The sequence below is a fragment of the Limanda limanda genome, chromosome 23 (genome assembly GCF_963576545.1).
Source record: "Limanda limanda chromosome 23, fLimLim1.1, whole genome shotgun sequence".
Taxonomy (NCBI): Eukaryota; Metazoa; Chordata; class Actinopteri; order Pleuronectiformes; family Pleuronectidae; genus Limanda; species Limanda limanda.
The window spans coordinates 3,027,113-3,045,548 of NC_083658.1; the positions used below are offsets into that span (position 1 = coordinate 3,027,113).

The following is an 18,436-nucleotide window of genomic DNA, read 5'->3' on the forward strand; positions in this document are numbered from 1 at the left end:
GACACCGCTTCCTGCGAACACACGGTTCCTGGGCGAACATGGTGGCAACTTGACAACGGCGTCGATATGAGGACGGTGAGGGCTTGAAGACGAGAGGAGGTCCGTCACAGGCTGCGGGCCCACCCGCCGACACACAGCAGAACCGCTTCGCCATGCTGGAGGAGGGCAGCGCACCACAGAGGCCGGGGGACACGTAGAGGCAGGCGGGCAGGGATTGTGAGAACCACCGCGGATCACCGGTCAGCCATGGAGGATGCGGCCCGTGGTCGCCAGCGCCTGATTCCCCATCCGAGCCCCGCTGCTTTTCATGGGAATCACCGGTGATCGCGAAGGCCAGCCGGGACAACCCACCGCCCGACACCCGGGGGGAGGCGACGCGGAGCCGGAGTGGACCCCACGTCAATGACTGTTGCGGCAGAGGAGCCCCCCCCACGGTGGCCGGTTCCCAAAATATGACCAGGGGTGCTGGGACGTGTTGGCAGCAAGAAGATGACGACGGCTTCCAAATCTGGCTAGAGCCCCCCCGAGACAACCAGAAGCCGTTCACCGACTCCGAGAGGGCGCAGCGATGGCGACTGTCCTTGGCATCCCTGTTGTTCCTCACCATCCTGCTCTCTGATCACCTGTGGTTCTGCGCCGAGGCCAAACTGGCCCGCACCCGGGACAAGTTCTCCTCCTCCTCCTCCTCCTCCTCTTCCTCCTCCACCTCCTCCTCCTCCTCTTCCTCCTCCTCCTTCTCCTCCTCCTCCTCCTCCTCCTCCTCCTCCGTGCGCCTCTCCCCCCAGACCCACTCCGCGCACCCCAGCCTCAGAGGAAACCCAGATGCTATTTTTATAGGAAACTCCACCAAACATTTGTGGCGCCTCGAAACTTGCCACCGGGATAGTTCGTCTCAGAACTGCTTCGCGATCGCGGACGCCGACCATCTGTGCCGGGGCCTTTCCGACCAGGAGGGGACGCGGGCGGCTGTAAATATGAGCGATTTGTACCTTTCCTTTTGTAACTCCTACTCGCTGCTGGACCTGTTCTACGGCTCCACGAGTCCGGACAACCTGAACTGCAGCCTCGACGTGCTCGGCGACGGCGACACGAGCCGCTGCAGCCTGTGCGTGCAGGCGTACCAGCGCTACGACCAGCACGCCCAGGAGAAGTACGAGGACTTTGAGCTCCTGAGTCAGAAGTACGAGCCGGAGGCATACTCGGTGAGGACGTGCATGGAGCAGTGCAAGGTAGGCTGCAGTCGAGGGGCGAGGGGAGGGCTGCTGCTGCTGCTGCCGCTGCTGCCCCGGTGCTGCTGATGGAGGGGTGGGGGTGGCCATCTGTTGATTTTGGGCCCGGGTGTGGATGCCAGTTTTGGTCCTCCTCCTCCTCCTCCTCCTCATCCTCCGTCGCCATGGAGACGGGTGACAGATTCAAGGAGACTCCGGGCCTCATGTTCATTCATCTCCTCGCCGCGTTTAGGGCCCCAATGTGCGGCATTCACAGACATGTACACACGGTCTGAATGAGCTTTTACAGCCTGCGAGCTCTTAATGAGCCGGAAGGAGAGTGCTGCCATCTGCACACAACTCTGGGGCCTGTGTGTGTGTCTGTGTGTGTGTGTGTGTGTGTGTGTGTGTGTGTGTGTGTGTGTGTGTGTGTTGTCGCAGTCCGCCAGGTGTTCATCATGGCCGCTCCACTCCACATCGAGAGCGGTTCATTCAAGTCAAGAGGTGGTTTCCTCTGCTTAATGTCGCGGAAGGCTTGTGTGTGTTTGCTCAGCTCCAGGCCCCGGGGCTCGCTCCTCGTCTTTACCCGCCTGGCGAGTCACTGTCCCCGGGGCAAGAGAGCCGGAGAGGCCCGCTGCTGTTCAGCACCGCGGAGAGCTCCGGAGCTGTCCGCGGTGCTGAACTCCGCCCGGCTTCACATTCACATCAAAACTCCGATCTGTCTGTCTGTGTGTGTGTGTGTGTGTGTGTGTGTGTGTGTGTGTGTGTGTGTGTGTGTGTGTGTGTGTGTGTGTGTGTGGTGTGGTGTGGTGTGTGTGTGTGCTCCAGGTATTGCCAAGCTTTTGTTATGGTCAGGTTACGTTTTAGGTAAAGGTTATTACCGTTGTTGTGGGCCCCTAAATGTTAACTTTAAGGTGAAGACTTGTATTAAGATTTGGCTAAGCCTTTGCTTAGGTTTAGGTTAGTGTGTGTTTGTTGTTTGTAGGAGCTTTCCAGTACAAACACTGACTTGCTCAGGACACCGCATGTGAACTAAATCCAGGTCCTAAGGCTAAAGGTCAGGTCTGACCTCCTGGTCACATGGGTTAGGGTTCGGTATGAATTGGTTATGGTTAAGTTTGGTTGAGGCTGCGCACAATGAATGGAAGTTAATGCAAAGCCTTAACACATGGTTTCTGCAACAAGTCTTCTTTCAATTATATGAATTTTAGCTCTTAAAAAGTATGTTAAATTATATTGGACTAGGTCTTTAATACTTCTGGGTCTTTTCTTTAGAGAAGCAGCATAAACATAGTTTGTAATGTCTGTGTGTTTGTCTTTCTCAGTGGTACAGACACTTAGACCCTGTAATAAAACTACACACAAGACCAACACAGAACTGATCAAGTTTCCATCATGGGGAAGTGTAGGTCACGTGTTGAAACCTGCAGAAACCCTCTAACAAGCATAGCTGCATTAACTTGTAGATGTGTGTGTGTCTGTGTGTGTGTTTATTCATCAAACATTTATTTACTTCCCTTAATATCCTCTTTAATTCTCTGTATTGTGTGTTAATCCTTCTAAGACGACAGATCTTTTTCTCCAGCCTTCGTATGGTTGTATACAAACACTGACGAGCAGCTGGAGACTGCTGCACATTAAGGGATCTTATGTTTTAAACACAAAAAAAAACTGATGCGTTTTGTAGCTGAAGATTTTTGACATCTGAGCTTCTAAGTGATTATCTGATTAACTGATCAATCAAAAACATGTTGATCAATTACCTGCCTGTCAAAGTCTGACCGTGCTGCAAACCGAATATCCGTAAGTCCTTCTTCATTTATCAATAACGACAATAATCATTAGTTGCAGCTTTAGTTCTCTTGAGGCTTTATATCCCATCAGCAGTATTTGCACTAATGACTCGGTTAAGCCTGACCTGAGCTATATCACAGTCAAGATTGATTGCAGCTTTGGAATATGCAGAGGCCCGTGCCGATCAGAAGCTCCTCTCAGAAGCTCCTCCATTGACGAGTGTGACATTCTTTCTTTCCCTCGGCTGAACTCGAGCCCAGCTCATGATTCATGTTTTGTCCGTTGTCGGTCTCGGCCCTTGTCGTTTGGCATTTCCAGGGAAAACAGTCATTTCGCCAAGCTGCTAATTTCTCTAACGACGGCCTTGTTCCTGCAGCTACTTGATTATAGGTTTCCCGAGTCCCGTCTTTGTGGTCTGCAGCAGAGAGCAGCGTGACTCAAGCGATAATGTCAAGCTCTTGTTGAGTTAATGGCTACCTGCCTCGGAGAAGCCGAGCGCTGCAAGTTGTGTGTCCGCTCAGACCGATTTATACGTAATCTCTGTAAATATGGCAAGATTACAGTGTACACCGAGCTGGCAAGTGTGGACGCATTAAACAAATAGATCCGTGCCTCACACGTCTCGTTTCGACATGTGCGGCAGCAGGGGAGGCCGCTAGAGTCGGCGTCTGCCAGCCGATATTTCCAGTGAGGATATTTGACATGGAGAGCGGTGTTTGTTGTTGCACGAGTGGGTTCTTTGGTCCACAGGTGGTGCTTTGATTCCCGTAGCCTCAGGTGAAGCTTCACACTGTGGACAGAGCTGGTGCTCGCTCCTCTCAATGGGATCCTCCGATGGTGAAAACCCTCCATTCATCCTGACAGCGGGTCCAGGCCCGACGCGCTCGCTTGCTTGAAAAGCTCCAGCGTTTTCCAGCATTTAGTGTTCAGCTAAAATGTCAGACGCTCTTGTAGTTGCACAGGAAATAATGAAGCCAAAACAAACTTGGCTTCTCAAAGGCTCATTGGCAGTGAAATTACTGCTTCCAACAAAGGCCTGTGGTCTCAGCACTGGAATCCTGTTGTTTCATGGAGGGTTCCGTACCTGTGATGCCAGAGTAAAGCCCGACTGATACGGCACATGTTTCCTGCCTGGTTTATTCTCTAAAATTAAAGTTTAAATTTGACATTAACACAGATACAAATACGATAAAGATCCCAGGCTTATTTTTACTGCATTTTTATATTGGTAAACCGCTGTGTGAATTACTCAATTTGTGAAGAAAGTTGAAGAAACTTCAGATTTTCTTTCCCTCACTTAAATCCTTAAGTTTCTCTGGTGGGAACCTGCTGGTCGCTCTCAGTCTCATCTCACACCAAGTTATCACTGAGTCTCTTGTCTTCTCTCGTCTTCTCCAACTTCTGCTACACGTCCTGCTGCTCTCTCTCCTGCTTTCACCACCACATCACTACCACGATGTGTGCACTCATCCGTCTCCCCGTCCTACAGGTCAACTCAATGTCTAATCTTAGCCGAGGTTGTTTACAAGTGGAAAGGAGGACAGTGTCCACAGCGTCCACAGCGTCCTTCCTCCTTAGATCCTTGTCGGCCGCACACATTTGCGTTGAGCGCAGCTGGAGGGACCGGTGGTCGCATTACTAAGAGGTTGATCCTTATTGATCTGCACTGAGCCCCGCTGCGCTCGCTCGTCCTTCATGTGATTGTGGGAAGCTCCTCCGACCAGAAGAGGGCAAACAGCCTGAGAAAGTATCAAGTTACAGTGTTTGAATCTGTTTGGTTGTGTGTGTGTGTGTGTGTGGTTGTGTGTGTGTGTGTGTTTACAGGGGCGGGATATAGGGATAGAAAGAATCCAGGGTTACACTTCATCTCAGTTATATTCCTGTGTTTGTCGTGTTTATAACAAAATCTCATCTAAACGTGTAACAAGTTGAGACACTTTTAAATCCACTGGGACCAAACAAAAAAAGTCAGAGTACAAATCAAATCACATTTGTTTTAATTGGTATTTTGATGCTATTAAAACAGGGCTTTACATCGTGATTGACAGCTGAGACTAACTCTTAATTTTTTACATCTCAAAATCTAATATTTTGTCAACAGAATATGCTGTTGATTGTCAACATCAACAGCACTGAACTCACAGACACTCAGTTTAAAATGCTACAAACAAGAGAAATCTATAAATCATTTCTTTTGGAGAAGGTGGACGTTTGGTATTTTTCTTTCTGTTGATCAACTAATGAATTGAAGTGAGTGACCGTCCCACAACGAGTCGTGTGCTTCAGTTAAGTGACGAGCGAGTCTGCAGCTGTATCTCCTCCATAATGTCTGTTATCATGCACAAGCTGTTCTTTACTAAATGTCAGTAACTGCATGTGAAACACTAATAGCATGTTTTTTTAGTGGGCTAATATATGAAAATGATACCACAGGATAAACTGTGACGTAATATAAATCTATTTATGTCGATTTTGCCGTACTGCTCGATTTGATCTCTGATTTGAACGTGTATCATTGAATATTCAGTCAGTATCATAGGAATCACATCAGGGGACAATGTGAGGATTTCCTCTCGTCAGTGAAGGGACAACATTTTCATGTAAACCCATCATTTTCTCGTGTTAAGTGAACAGTTGTGTTCTTTGTGTGGCTGTGTTTTGTGTGTATACATCTAAGCATGATGGGGCACAAGCGTCTCGCACAAAGACGCCACCGCAGCCGTGCGCGGGTGAACCAAGGTTGTTGCGGTGCATTGCAGGTTGCACACGGAAAAACCGCTCACATGTGCTTTCCGCCATTGTGTCTTCCTGCAGCAGCAGTTGTGAACGCTGACCTTGGAGAGGGTTTTGCCCGGCCCACCCCACGACAGCTCTTTTATGAATGGGCAGGTCCCTGAGCGGCATGCTGATGAGGCAGGAGGCGGGGAGAGAGGGAAGGAGAGAGCACGGCAGGCGCTTCCATGTTGCTTTAACAGTGCCGCGCTGCACGGAGAGCAGATGAGATGAGTGCAGGAGGCGGCAGGAGGGAGGGAAACCGCGCCAGGCAGAAGGGGTTAACGTGGGTTGCCCAATTAATGGGCCTAATTTAACCTCGGTGGCGTTTCCATTATAGATGACATGCGGAGTAATTTCTCTGACATATCGCTGGGTTGTCAATCAGCGGTGGAGTGAATCGGAGCAGCATCATCTCAGCTTACGGGAGCGATTCCATTTAGGACGCATGATTTTTAATTTAGGTGCATAGATGAGACATCGTTACAACCTTCAACCATGAAACAGCAACGCACACAAATACATGACAAGATATAATATAACCCATCAGTTTTGCACCGTCCACATATGATGGCACCAAATCATGTTCCAATCAAGGTGACCGCTTCATCTGCCTCTGTATCCATGCACATACATTTCTACCTATTTAAATTAAGGTCCCTGCTTTGAATCCTGGTTTGTGTGTTTGCATGTCTCCCCATGTCTGCACGGGTTTGGTGCTCTGGCTTCTCCGAAATTCTCTCCTGCTTCTCAAATGCTTCTCTAAATTGTCAGTAGGTGTGAATGGTCGTCTGGCGACCTGTCCACGATGCAGCATCGCTAACAGCTTCACAGGGAGGAAGTGGATGGAGGGGCAGAGGGAGCTCGTATTCATTTATAAAAAGAACAAGACCTTTTTTTAACGTATTTAATGCTACGTGCCTTATTTTCAGGGCTTTAGATTCAAAGCTACTCTTTGTTTGAACACATGCAGCCACTCAAGTCCTTGGAGGACCTGCACAGATGTGTTATAATGACTTCTTTAAAAAATCCTCCCCGGAGATGAATTCCATTTAGCTGCCGATGTGTTCTCCTTTTTAAGGCAATGATGGAACAAGTCAAATTTAATTATGAAAACATTCATCACGTCGGCCTCATAAATGTCAGAAAATGAAGATGTTGGAACGCAGGATGGTTTTTTCTTCTCCTCCGCCGCGAAAGGGTCAAACTAATACCGCCGTTCATTTATGGGCACGACATCAATTAGTCTAACAGTCCTATTGTCTGCATAGGTTTTTGAATGGATTATTTTCTACAGGGTGAATGTAAACCCCTGCCACAGCTGCTGATGTCCGATATCAGAGTGATGACGCCCAAATATCCCCTGTGCTGTTTTCAGGTTCAGCTTCTAAATTCCCCACCACTTGGCGCTAATGGGATTATCCCTCCTTCCTCTTATTCCCCTGTAAGGTGCCTCTGGTGCCCCTTCTAAAAGCCTTTTTTAAACCCGGGCCTGCCTGAGCCCAGTGGTCTGGGTAAGAGGTCGTGTTTGAGTCTCTGTTAAGCTCTGTTCGGCCCATTAGGATGATTGAGGCCAACGTTAAATGAATTGTAAATGGGCATGAGTCGTTTTATGTATAAGAGCGAGCCGTGTGTTTCCTCCGATTAAAAAACATGCTTCATAGACACTTTCTTCCATTAAACTGATGGTTTGGTGATGTATGCTGCTGTCCTGTGCAATAAGTCGGACAGTGGGAGTCGGCTGCGCTTCCAACTGATGATTTGCAGGATTGTACGATGTTGTTAGTTTATTAAAAATCATCCCTCTTGGATACTTGGATGTGTATCATCATAATTGATGAACAGCTTTTCATTCAGAAGTTCCATACGCTGATTTACATCATCTTCAAACGCTTTCTACCCGATGTGAGCCGACGGAGACGCGGGGAAATACGAGCAGTGGATGAGTGGAAAAAGAAACGAGAGAATATTAGGTTGTCAAAGCTCGGGGATGTTTCAGAGTTGGCTGTGGGTCAGCCTGGAAAATGTAAAGGTCATGAAACTCTATAGATTCAGTCAGCAGATGCTTGTCTTGGCTTCGGAAAGATGCTTCGGAGGAAGAATTGGTTTAATTAAAGAATTCCAATCAGGCGGCGCTTGGTTCCCGGTTTCCATGACCACAAGTGTTACTGTCCTTCCCTGGCTCTGTGATTGGCTGCTGGCACACATGACTCTAGACCACGTTTTTGAACGTAGCTTTGAATGCATGTGTCCGTCGTATTGTGTAATTATTGTTTCATAAAGAAATACAATTTTCTGCCTTCCTGTTTCGAGCGTTTCATGCAGTGACTGAGGTGAATGTTCTCTGATGTTGTTCCTCACCTGTTTGTGGCACACGAACGTTCACACCGTGACCTTTGACCCTTTCCCTCCCTTGTTCACTAATAAATCTTTACACCGGTCACTCCCCCTCCGTCCCTCACGGTCAATCCTGCCAACACTTGGCCGATAATGATTTTTTAAGCATTTAGCCAGAACGGTTGTCGTCATTCGTCGTGTACGTTGTTTTCTATTTAAAGTGACGAGTAGAGAGACGTCGTTCTCCACAGGTCGGGGCAAAGCAAATGTTTCAGTTCCAGGATTCTGTAGCAGATGACTTCATTTAGTTCACAGCTGTATCAGACAGTGAGATACATAATCAGGCAGTTTTATTTATAAAGCTTGTTCAATACACAGAGGTAAACTCAAGGTTTACAAACAAAACAGAGACCAAATTAAAAGAGGAAATAAAAGAGATTAAAAAGAGCAAAATAAGTCTTACAATGATAGTAAGATGTTAGTTTTCAATCATTTACTCTAATCGACTCAGCGTGAAACCAAACGTATCCACACGTCGGGTTTGTTTCCCTCGGCAGCTGGGACATCTTCCTGTTTAGTAAATCTGTGCGTAGAACCAGCCTGGAAACAAATCCTGCCATACACATTCATGATCATGTTTTCTCAGAACTAATCTGCAACACATTGATTCGGGGAAAAGATGCAGCCTACATCTTTATGTGCTGATAGGTTGAAACCGGTCCTCCATGTCCATGCATGTATCAGGGGCTGACGCAGGAGACGGGTCATAAAATAACCTCCTGGATCGTGTCAGTCCGGCCGCGCGCTCCCACATCCCATAATGCCATCTGCTCCTTGCTGCATTTCCAGTTAAAGGGCTGATGGTTTCTGGAAACCTCTGCAAGCCTGTCAATACGATTGATGGATCCCTAATCAAGGCCTCTGTGTACTGCTTTCCTTCTTCTTCAGGTGTTTCACAGAAAGGGACACGGCTCTTTGTGTTTTTATATATAAATGTGAACACTTTGCACAAATAAAGAAGTCGTCCACAGACAATAGCCCGTTTAACATCAGCTTATATAAGTGCTTTGTATTCTGTTAAAACCATTTCATTAAACATTATTGTTGATGAAGAGTTGTTTAAAAAGAAAACCCTTAATTTAACGTCAGTGCTATTTATGTATTTTCAATATAAAGCTGCAGCCAGAAGAGCGAGTTTAACATCTGACTATTTTTTATTAAGACTATTTTATGCTTTTAATCCACACGTTTTCACTCTTTATAGCTTAATATGTAAGAGTGGTGAGCAGAGGTGGCACAAGTACGCATTCTTCATTGAATTGATTAAAACTAGAGTAGTACAGATACCTGAAAAAATCTACAATTCACTAATGTAAATGTACTTCAATATGGATTTATCAATAACTTGAATTGACTTTTTAAACAGTGGTCCACTCCACTGCAGCCCGTTTTGAAGCTGCAGTTTTCCAGTTGGTGGAAGATGAACGAACGAGAGTTGCACTGAAATTGCAATTGCTAATTTGATGAGACCACTCTGCCTCCGAGTGTCATCTTCCAGACGCACACGCAGGGCGCCTGAATGCACCACCGGGGAATGGCATGTAATAAGTGCGGACATCAATGCAGGAATACAGACGCCTGTTTACCCCCCCCACCCCCATGTCCTGCCAGATTATCCCAGGGTTGCGTCAGTGACCCGTGGCGGAGATTTGAGTTGTGAGTGCATCAAAGTAAAAAAATGATGTGGAGATTGATGCCGTTTCTTTTCTTTTATGCTGTGCAGCCGACGGACGCTGCTTCAATATTCGGACCAACCCGTCTTTCCCAAATACTAAACCTGAGAGTCGTCAGTATCATGGATCTAATGTTTTTTTGCACAGTCAGTACATTACAGGGCTGTAATGAAACGGAAGAAACAGGTTCTGAAAATAGCTGAGGTAGTGTGAGCGCTGCTTCCTGTTGTACTGACACCATGATTAGTGTGAGTGGTAATGATCTGTGTCATTCAGCTTCTAACTGGGATCTCGTGGCAGCTTGACTCATACGCTTTTTATAGCCGTCTTTGTCATTTCACTTTATAGCCACTCTGTGTGTGTGTGTGTGTGTTAGAGTGTGTGAGTGTGTGTTGATACTTCAGGCTGTGTTGAGTTAAAGTTGTTACACACCCGGGGGTTTAAACCCTCGATAAGTCGGCTTACTGTTAACTTGGCACTTCATTTGTGAAGTAGGGGGATTTTATCACAGTTGTTTTGCTAATAAATCAAACACACTTGACATAACGAGTAATAATTACTCTACACATTTTGTGAACAGAGATTTAGATTAGCAGCCGTCATATTTGAACCGTCCAAGGTATCGGCCTGATTCTAAAACTCTCAACGTAAAAAGGAGAATTTGTCTCATGTCATTGTAGTTATTAGATGTTTGACATTTCCTCCTGGTTGTGGATTAATATTCCGCGAACACCTCTGTGTCTGGCAGCGGAGAGATTATCCCACAGTCCTCTCTGGGTCACATGACATGTGAATGGTGAGGGGAAGCCCTGCGCCCTGGTCGGTTTAAGGCGGCTGCTTCCTGTGAACTGGCGAGGTGGTGGTGGGGGGGGGGGTTGAGTCCATCTGTGCCGAGCTATGGATCCGTCTGAAGCTGCGCACGGAGAAAATCTTAGCATCGCTTCATTTCATGTCGTTATCAATAGTTGTTAGTTTCTATTAGGGTTGCAAAGGGGCGGCAAGTTTCCGGTAAATCCGAATTAAACTCTGAGCAATAAAAACATCATTCAAAACTCTATTTTAAAGATGTATGGACATACACATGCACATACACATACTGCACGTTGAGTTTCAACCCTCCACTGTGCATTCTTCCATCACATAACGTCATCGCACAGATAACTCCCAGCATGCGTCACTCTACAGCAGGGCTACTGAGGCCTGCTGTAGAGTGAAGGACTAGTCAGGTAAGTTTCCATGATATTACTGGGGAGAATATATTAGCATGCTGATTGAGGATTGTTCATCTGTTCATCTAGACTATTTACATTCATTTATCCATCAAATGTAAAATATGTTTACAGAAGATTCCAATTGTTTGGCTAACTATTTATATCTCTGGCATTGCATTAGTGTTTTTTTACAAACTTTTTTCTCATCTTATTCTACAGAACAATGCCACGTGCACTCTCTCATGTGTGGAGACATTTCACCCCATCCAATGTAGAAGGAAAGGCTGTGTACATTTGCAAATACTGTGCAAAGACCTATGTTAAGAATGATACAACGATGCAGAAGCATATAGTCAAGTGCCCAAAGTTTCCTCAGGGCTCAAATCAGCCTATGACACAACAAAATGTTTATATTTATGTCTGTATATGACAAGGTAAATACAGTCAGTATAAATTATCCACAAAATTTCCCGTATATTCCCGTATATTCCTGTTAATTCCCGTTAATTCCCATGGAAAGTTTCCAACTTTGAAAATTCCCGGAATTTTGCAACCCTAGTTTCTATTAAGATACAAGTTTTCCGTAGCCGTGGGCAACAGGGGCAGCAGCATTGCTCGTTGCCTGGTTCAGTGGTAACGATTTCTGCCAGGTTATGCAGCTAATGGGGAAAGTTAAGAACATAGACGCGCTGTATGAATGTGCATGTGACTGGTAGAACACGTCCTTTGCATCGGTGTCAATTTCCACAACATCAGGACCGAGTTTCTCCTCGATTTGATCCTGGAAACAGAAGAAGTGTTGACGGATGTGACGCCTGAAAAGGGCTGAAACCCAAAGCAGTCTCGGGCATGAAGCTCTGCTGGAACCAGTCGGCAGCTTGTCGTCTCTCCTGTCTGTGTCTCCGGGCTTCAGACTAAGCTGCATGAGGCTCTGTCGGTGCCAGGTTCCCATTCACACTGATCACACATACGACTGATCAGACTGCAGGCCTGCTTCCTGACTAACTCAATTTGTTCTCATGCGCTTCCCCTTTCACACACGCGTGCTCGGAAGCGTGCACACACACAGAAAAGCAACACAGAGCCGGGGCAGTACCCATTGAGCTTTAATGAAAAGCAGAGAAAGCTGTTACCTTGGCAACTGCCGGCACACACATCTTCAGGAGGACCCAGATTTCCTGTCTGACTGCGGATGGTATTGTTTTGGTTCTCTGTTGATCGCCGTGGCAGCCCCTGGGCGGATTACCTCAAGAATTTATGCTAAATCACCGCGAATTAAAGGCAGATTAAAGACAGAACGTGCACAGACAGGAAGCCGTCGTAGATTCAACACAACAGGACGCACAAAACCCCCCTGAAACAGACGTAATCAGCTGTGATCGAAGGTGATTTTCCTCTTGGCCTGGAGACACTTTACTCCTCAGCTCGGTGCGATTTATCCAAATTACTCTCGAACATACAAAGACGTGTCGTCACGGTTTGAAAGAACATGTTTGTTACGACAGATCATCCACAGAAAACAAGAATTCAAACAGAGACTTTTTTTGTAATCGTTTCTGAAGAATGATTGTGTTTTTCCTGGAAGTCCGTCCAGTACAGTCACACACCACACCCATACAGGATCACTCTGCTCCATGTTGTTTTCATCATTATGGTTCTCATCACTGTAATCAGATTATTGTTACAATGGTCATAATTGCCCCTGATTGTTATCTTTGTCTTTTCTCGGTGTAAAGAGGAAACAAATCAGTCGCCTGTGGGATTTCTCCGCGTTTACGAGATGCCTGTTGGGAGGAGGGGGGGGAGGGGTTCATGTTTTTAGCCTGGTGGAGGTTCTGGGTGTAATTTAAGCAAACATGTCGACGTCTCACCGACCACAATGACAGTTAACTATCCCGTCCCCCTGTGGTTAAAAGCGACAGCGTAATTAACTGTGTGTGCAGCGTGTTCTCTGTTTTTTGTGTGTTTGTGACGACATCTCTGGAGACTGTTATCGCTTCATTCTGCAGTTTCAAGCACAGGAGAAGCGAAATTTCTGTGACTGAAATGCAGAAAAACCTTCAGAGGAAATGTGTGTTTTGATCAGTGCACAGACTTTAGTCCGTGTGTTACCCACAATGCACAGGTCAGAGATTTAAACGTGTTTTACAAGCGACGCAGCCTTGAGGTGAAATGAGAACCAGGATACAGACGACTGTGAACCTCACTCCTGCAGCACCAGATATTATTTGTTCATTTTCAAACTCTGAAGCAGCTTTCAGACACAAACTCCAGAAAGATAAATTTCAAATTGAAAAAATTCTAAACATTCAAATACCCCAAAAGCTCTTGAATCTATAGTCGTCTTTCCAAGTTGACGTCTTCACGTGTAAAGAACATTTATTATTCTGTGACCTGGTCATTCATTGCTGCTAACACGTAGTTATGGATTTGTAAATGACTGTTACCTGAGTGTGACACATCACTCCCTCCACACACAGCATCACTTAATAGCGGCTCCTGCTATTAACGGACAATACAAGACAATAGATGTCCCGCTGCGCTGGTTCCTGGAGACACATCGACTGACAGCGACAATAACGCAACCTTGTGTGGGTGGCACGAACCAGCGCTCACACAATGAAGTCTTCACCTCCTTATCTGAGTGGAAACCATGAAAACTCCTCAACATTCGCCTTGTTGACATCAGACTCAACACGTGACTGATGGTGTCAAGGATTCTTGAGCTTATGGCTAATATTATCAGCTTGGTTTCTGTTTTTCACAGAAGTTTTGGCACAGAAAAGACGAGTGTATGTTGTGAGGTTCATCTTGTGGCCGGAAAGTGGTTGTTAATGGTACAGAAGGAGGAGCAGTACAGTAAACGAAGGATGAAATCAGATTTAAAGTTGAATAAATTATCAAAACAAGGGATATGATCATGTCTGGGTCACAGAAAAAAATGTGAAAGTTACACAACAATAAAAAATATTTGTTCTTGCAGCCCGAGTCTGATGTTAAAGTGTATTCAAAGTAATTCTACATCTTCTACATCCATCCAGTAGGGACGGGGGGGGAAAAATCGATTCAGTTACGAATCGCAATTCTAGTGTATGACGATTTTAAAATTGCCATGCTGCCTCCAAAATCGATTTTTAAAAATATATTTATTTTTTTTAATTTTTTTTAAAACGTATTTATTGGTTTATACGGGGGGGATTTATGGAGGGAGCAAGTTGACCAGCTCTTGTTTTTGCACAAGAATCTAAACATACCCAAGCGCTAGCATTGTATCGCCTACATGCAAACAACAATGAAGCATAGCCTACTTTTTGTTTTTTTCAAAGTTTATATTCTAAGTAAACTTTTATTCAGTCTATATAATTTACCTTTTATTTATTGTTTAAAAGTAGCCTTAGTAGCATACATTTCTTAATCTGTCAGTTTGTGTGCAGTTGACAGGTGCTATACAATAATAGGGAACATTTTTATTTATGTTCTCTATTGGCTGCCCGGCAGTCATTAAGTTAATGTTAATATTTGAAATAAAACTTGTAAAGTTCTAAGTGAATTTGACTGTATTGTATTTGAAGGTATGATTCAACATTTTTCCATGGTCCAGTGTTTAAAAAAATGAATAACCAAAAGGAATCGTAATATCGAATCGCAATATCCACAGAATCGCAATACATATCGTATCGCCACCTAAGTATCGGGATAGTATCGCATCGGGAGGTCCCTGCCGATTCCCGTCCCTACAATCCAGTCTAAATTCTCATTGTATTTGTGGTGGTTTACTCTCTAACTCTCTCCTCTCCCCCCCCCAGACGGCCTATAAGCCCTGGCTCTGTGCTCAGTACTTCCCCACCACCCAGCAGTCGTGTAAGAAGAAGGTGCCGTGCCGGCAGTACTGCCTGGAGGTCCAGCAGAGCTGTCCGTTCATTCTGCCGGACAACGACGACCTGATCCACGGCGGCAGCCCCAGCTTCATCTGCACAGGTGACTACTCGCACACCTCAGAGGAATCCCTCGTAATGTCACTACTGCTGCTGAATGGCGTTTCATAAAGGGAGGCGCCGTGTGAACTCGCCCTCGGTGAGCTTCCTCTCTGTCTGGATCTCCTGGAGGGGGTTTGGAAAGGCTTTCTGATGACATCTAGTGGTGTGTGTGAGCTCTGCAGGGCCCACAGGTGTCGAGGGAATTTCACCCAGACATGTATCAAAAACTGTAAGAATTCACGAATCAGCACCACACATAAACAAGTACTTGTCTTTTACTTGCAAGGGAAGTCCGGACCTCTGAGTGGGTCGCAGCCAACTTCGACGGTACTTCCCATGCACAGCTATTTATTTGAAAGCTCAGTTACAAGTTATAGGTGGGGTTACATTTGCATACTAGACATAGCTTAATCGTCACATCTTTCAGAGGTGCGTTTCTCTGTCTCAGATACTTCCGCTTAAGAACTGAAAAACAGAAGTTCAGTTAGAGCACAGTTAGAGCAGGAAAGAGAAGTTCAATCAGAGGGCAAGACTGTTTTTTGCAAGGCATGTTGTTGCACCAAGAGGTGTTAGACTGCACCTCTGAGTCAGACACTTTGCATCAGCAGTACATTCAAAACATGATAACTTATATACAATTCTTCTAACAACAGGACAGTTTAACAATGCACTGATGAATTGAACTTGGCCTGCCTCTCAATATTTACTGCGGTTTATACAGCAGTAAACACCGAGGCCTCCTCCTCCTCAGGGGGCCGGACGCTGGCTGCGTGCAGGCGGTCCCAGGAAGAGGAAGCGTAGCAGCGTCAGTTTGAAGCGTCTCTCGGGCGCTGGGCGATGGAGGTCGTGTTGACTTCTCACCCCTGATTCATTCTGAGGCAACAGAAAGTGTGTCGACCCTTTGGAACGACCGGGTTTTCTGCTTCAATCGTTTCCCCCGTCCGGCAAAGCAGAAACCTGACGCTCCCTCGGCCCGGCTCCAGCTGGGGGAGGATCCTCTCTCACACCTCACATAGGCTGCATGTTAGGAGACAAGGGCATGCTGGGTAACTGAACTTTACTGTACTCGCAGAAAATACAGGAAGATTCCTTTTTTATTTCAGGAACTAGTAGATTACAATATTCTGCAAATGATGTATGAAGCTCTGAAGAAAACTTTGCCAACCGACATCCAGAAAAAAGTTATTTTGACTTAAAAGAAACAGAGATCTTGAAAAGATTCAGAACCAAATTGATGGAACGTTGCTTCTCAGTGAGAGGAAGCAGTTGATAGAAGAATCTCAACAAAGAAACTAAAGGATCTAAAACAAACATTATATTAAAAATAAAAACTATTAAAGACAAATAGGAAATACAAAGAAATATGTTGATTAACTAGCTTCTTTCAAAATTAATTGTAACTCAGGGACTAGGAGAGAGAGGTGAGGGAATTCAAAATGTTATTGAATTATTTGCTTTGTTAATTTACATCTTGTGAAAGAGAAGAGAACAGATCATATAAGATTATTCTTCTTTCTGCTCCTTTTCATTGAAGATTTGACTTTTCCTGTTTGTATTTAAATCCTTTTCTTTGGCTGATGAATGAAATAAACTTCAGATGAATGGAACCCGGAGTCACGGAGACGTGTTGTGTGTACGTGACCACACGGTGGTGAGAAGAGTTTCCTCTTCACTTCGATCGACCTCTAATGTTTTTAAAAACAAGTTTTGCTTCTTATTCTTAAAAACCCTGATGTGTTTTCGGCGTAGAACCTAATCCTTGTCGGATCAGCGTGACCTCGATCTGCTCCCCCCCCCCCGTGTGGTGGTGGACTTTAATTTGAGTTCAGCGGTGGGTCACTGTGTCCGGTCCTGCCGAGCCGAGGTCTGCTGGGTTTCTCTCTAAATGCGTCCAGAAGGGTCCGTCCGCTGGAGTTAAACTGCAAATTAGATTGTTGGTACTAAGAGAAGCAGTTTTTCAGAGTTGAGTCTGATCTAGAAGCTGAACAGAAACAGAGAAGAAGTGAAATAAAATAGATTTAGTGATAGATTTCTGGCTCCTTGATTGATTTTGTGGCCGTCAGAGAACCCCCGTGACCTTGACCCTTGTCTTGAATCCTGTATCCTCTGTTCAACCTGTGTCTTCTGTCCCTCAGGCCTCTTGGGAGATCATCCATCAGACAGCAACGCAGAGTGTTGTGACGTCCGATGGGAATCCAAAATGGACAGCCCTTCTGGGGGGACTTTAAAAAGGACTGCTTCTTCCTGTCAGCCCGAGGGGGCGTCGGTCACCTCCGCCGCCTCGCCGAGACTGTGCAGCGGGCGACTGAAGATCTGCCTGCTGGCCCTCGTCCTCCTACACACTGTTATCGTCATCTCGGCCTCCCATAATTCCACGTTGGTGGGCATGGCTGCCTTTTTCTCGCCAGAGGAGAGCGCTTCTAACGAGGAGTGAACCTTGGGGTCGAATCGAGGTCGGAGCTCGTAAAGCGCGATGTCGCTCGAGAGGATTTTACGGCTTTTACAGTGTCATGGCTGCCGGGGACACGTCTGGCGAGACGCGTGGGAAATGCCTCTACGACCTGCCGCAGACGAACCGTCAACCACAGGAAGTGGGAGGGGTTTAACTGGAGCTAAGGGTGCTGGGACTGGACATAGACAAACCAAGACGTTTGAGAACCACCCTAAAGAACTGACCTCTCGCCACTTGAAACCTGCTCATTGTTTCTATTCCATCCAAATGTTTTCTAGCATATTCTCCCTCCTCTCCTTCCCTCGCTTCCTTCCCTTCCTTCCTTCCCTCTGTTTCCAGTGTGTGTGTGTGTGTGTGTGTGTGTGTGTTTGGCATCTCAGATCTTTTCTAGAACCCGACCGATTCATCAGCTTAAGTTTCTGCAACTATCGAAACTTTTATTTTACAGAATAAACAAAGCAGAATATGTTTATTTCAACTTAAGTCAACTTCTACATATTTGGTCGTGTGTGCGTTTTCTTTTTACTTATAGTTACTTATTACAAAGTTTATGGTTAATTGGTAGAATATCAAGCCTCAGTTCAATTTCCTTTGAAAATATATCGGTATTTGGAATCTTTTACTGCCTCATATTGGTGTCGGTCGGGCTCTAATCATCCCTCTTCACCCTTTTACTGCTTGTCGGTGCCAGAATGTTTTGACATATCCGCTGTGTTTCACTTCCTTCTCCATCTCCTGAACTCCCTTGTGTGTGATGCTGCTGGAGCTTCTGCCAGGACCAGCTCATCTCTCCTCCCGTGGGGTCTCTGAAAACAAATAGATCTTTGTGATTCCTCTTCACTCCGATGTCCAGCTTGGGTTTTGTCCCACGAGATCCTTTTTTCAACCAATGACGTGACATGCCTCCATGGTTCAGGACCTTAAGTGCTCTGCTACTGGTCCACTCTGTCTC

The 18,436-nt window shown here is 45.8% G+C and overlaps 1 protein-coding gene across 1 annotated transcript; it reads left to right on the plus strand.

The window, feature by feature from the left end:
- The first annotated feature begins 452 nt into the window (after window positions 1–452).
- Window positions 453–17,781, plus strand: nalf1a (NALCN channel auxiliary factor 1a). The gene is made up of 3 exons (XM_061067043.1): window positions 453–1,229; window positions 14,862–15,033; window positions 17,168–17,781. Exons 1-3 carry the CDS (start codon window positions 453–455, stop codon window positions 17,464–17,466), a joined length of 1,248 nt encoding a protein of 415 aa, XP_060923026.1. The 3' UTR covers window positions 17,467–17,781.
- The last annotated feature ends 655 nt before the right edge of the window (window positions 17,782–18,436 follow it).

Coding starts and splice junctions, on each gene's coding strand:
- nalf1a (XM_061067043.1), top strand. CDS start 453: ATGACCAGGGGTGCTGGGACGTGTTGGCAGCAAGAAGATGACGACGGC. Junction 1,230..14,861: donor CGTGCATGGAGCAGTGCAAG/GTAGGCTGCAGT, acceptor TCCCCCCCCCAG/ACGGCCTATAAGCCCTGGCT. Junction 15,034..17,167: donor CCCCAGCTTCATCTGCACAG/GTGACTACTCGC, acceptor TCTGTCCCTCAG/GCCTCTTGGGAGATCATCCA.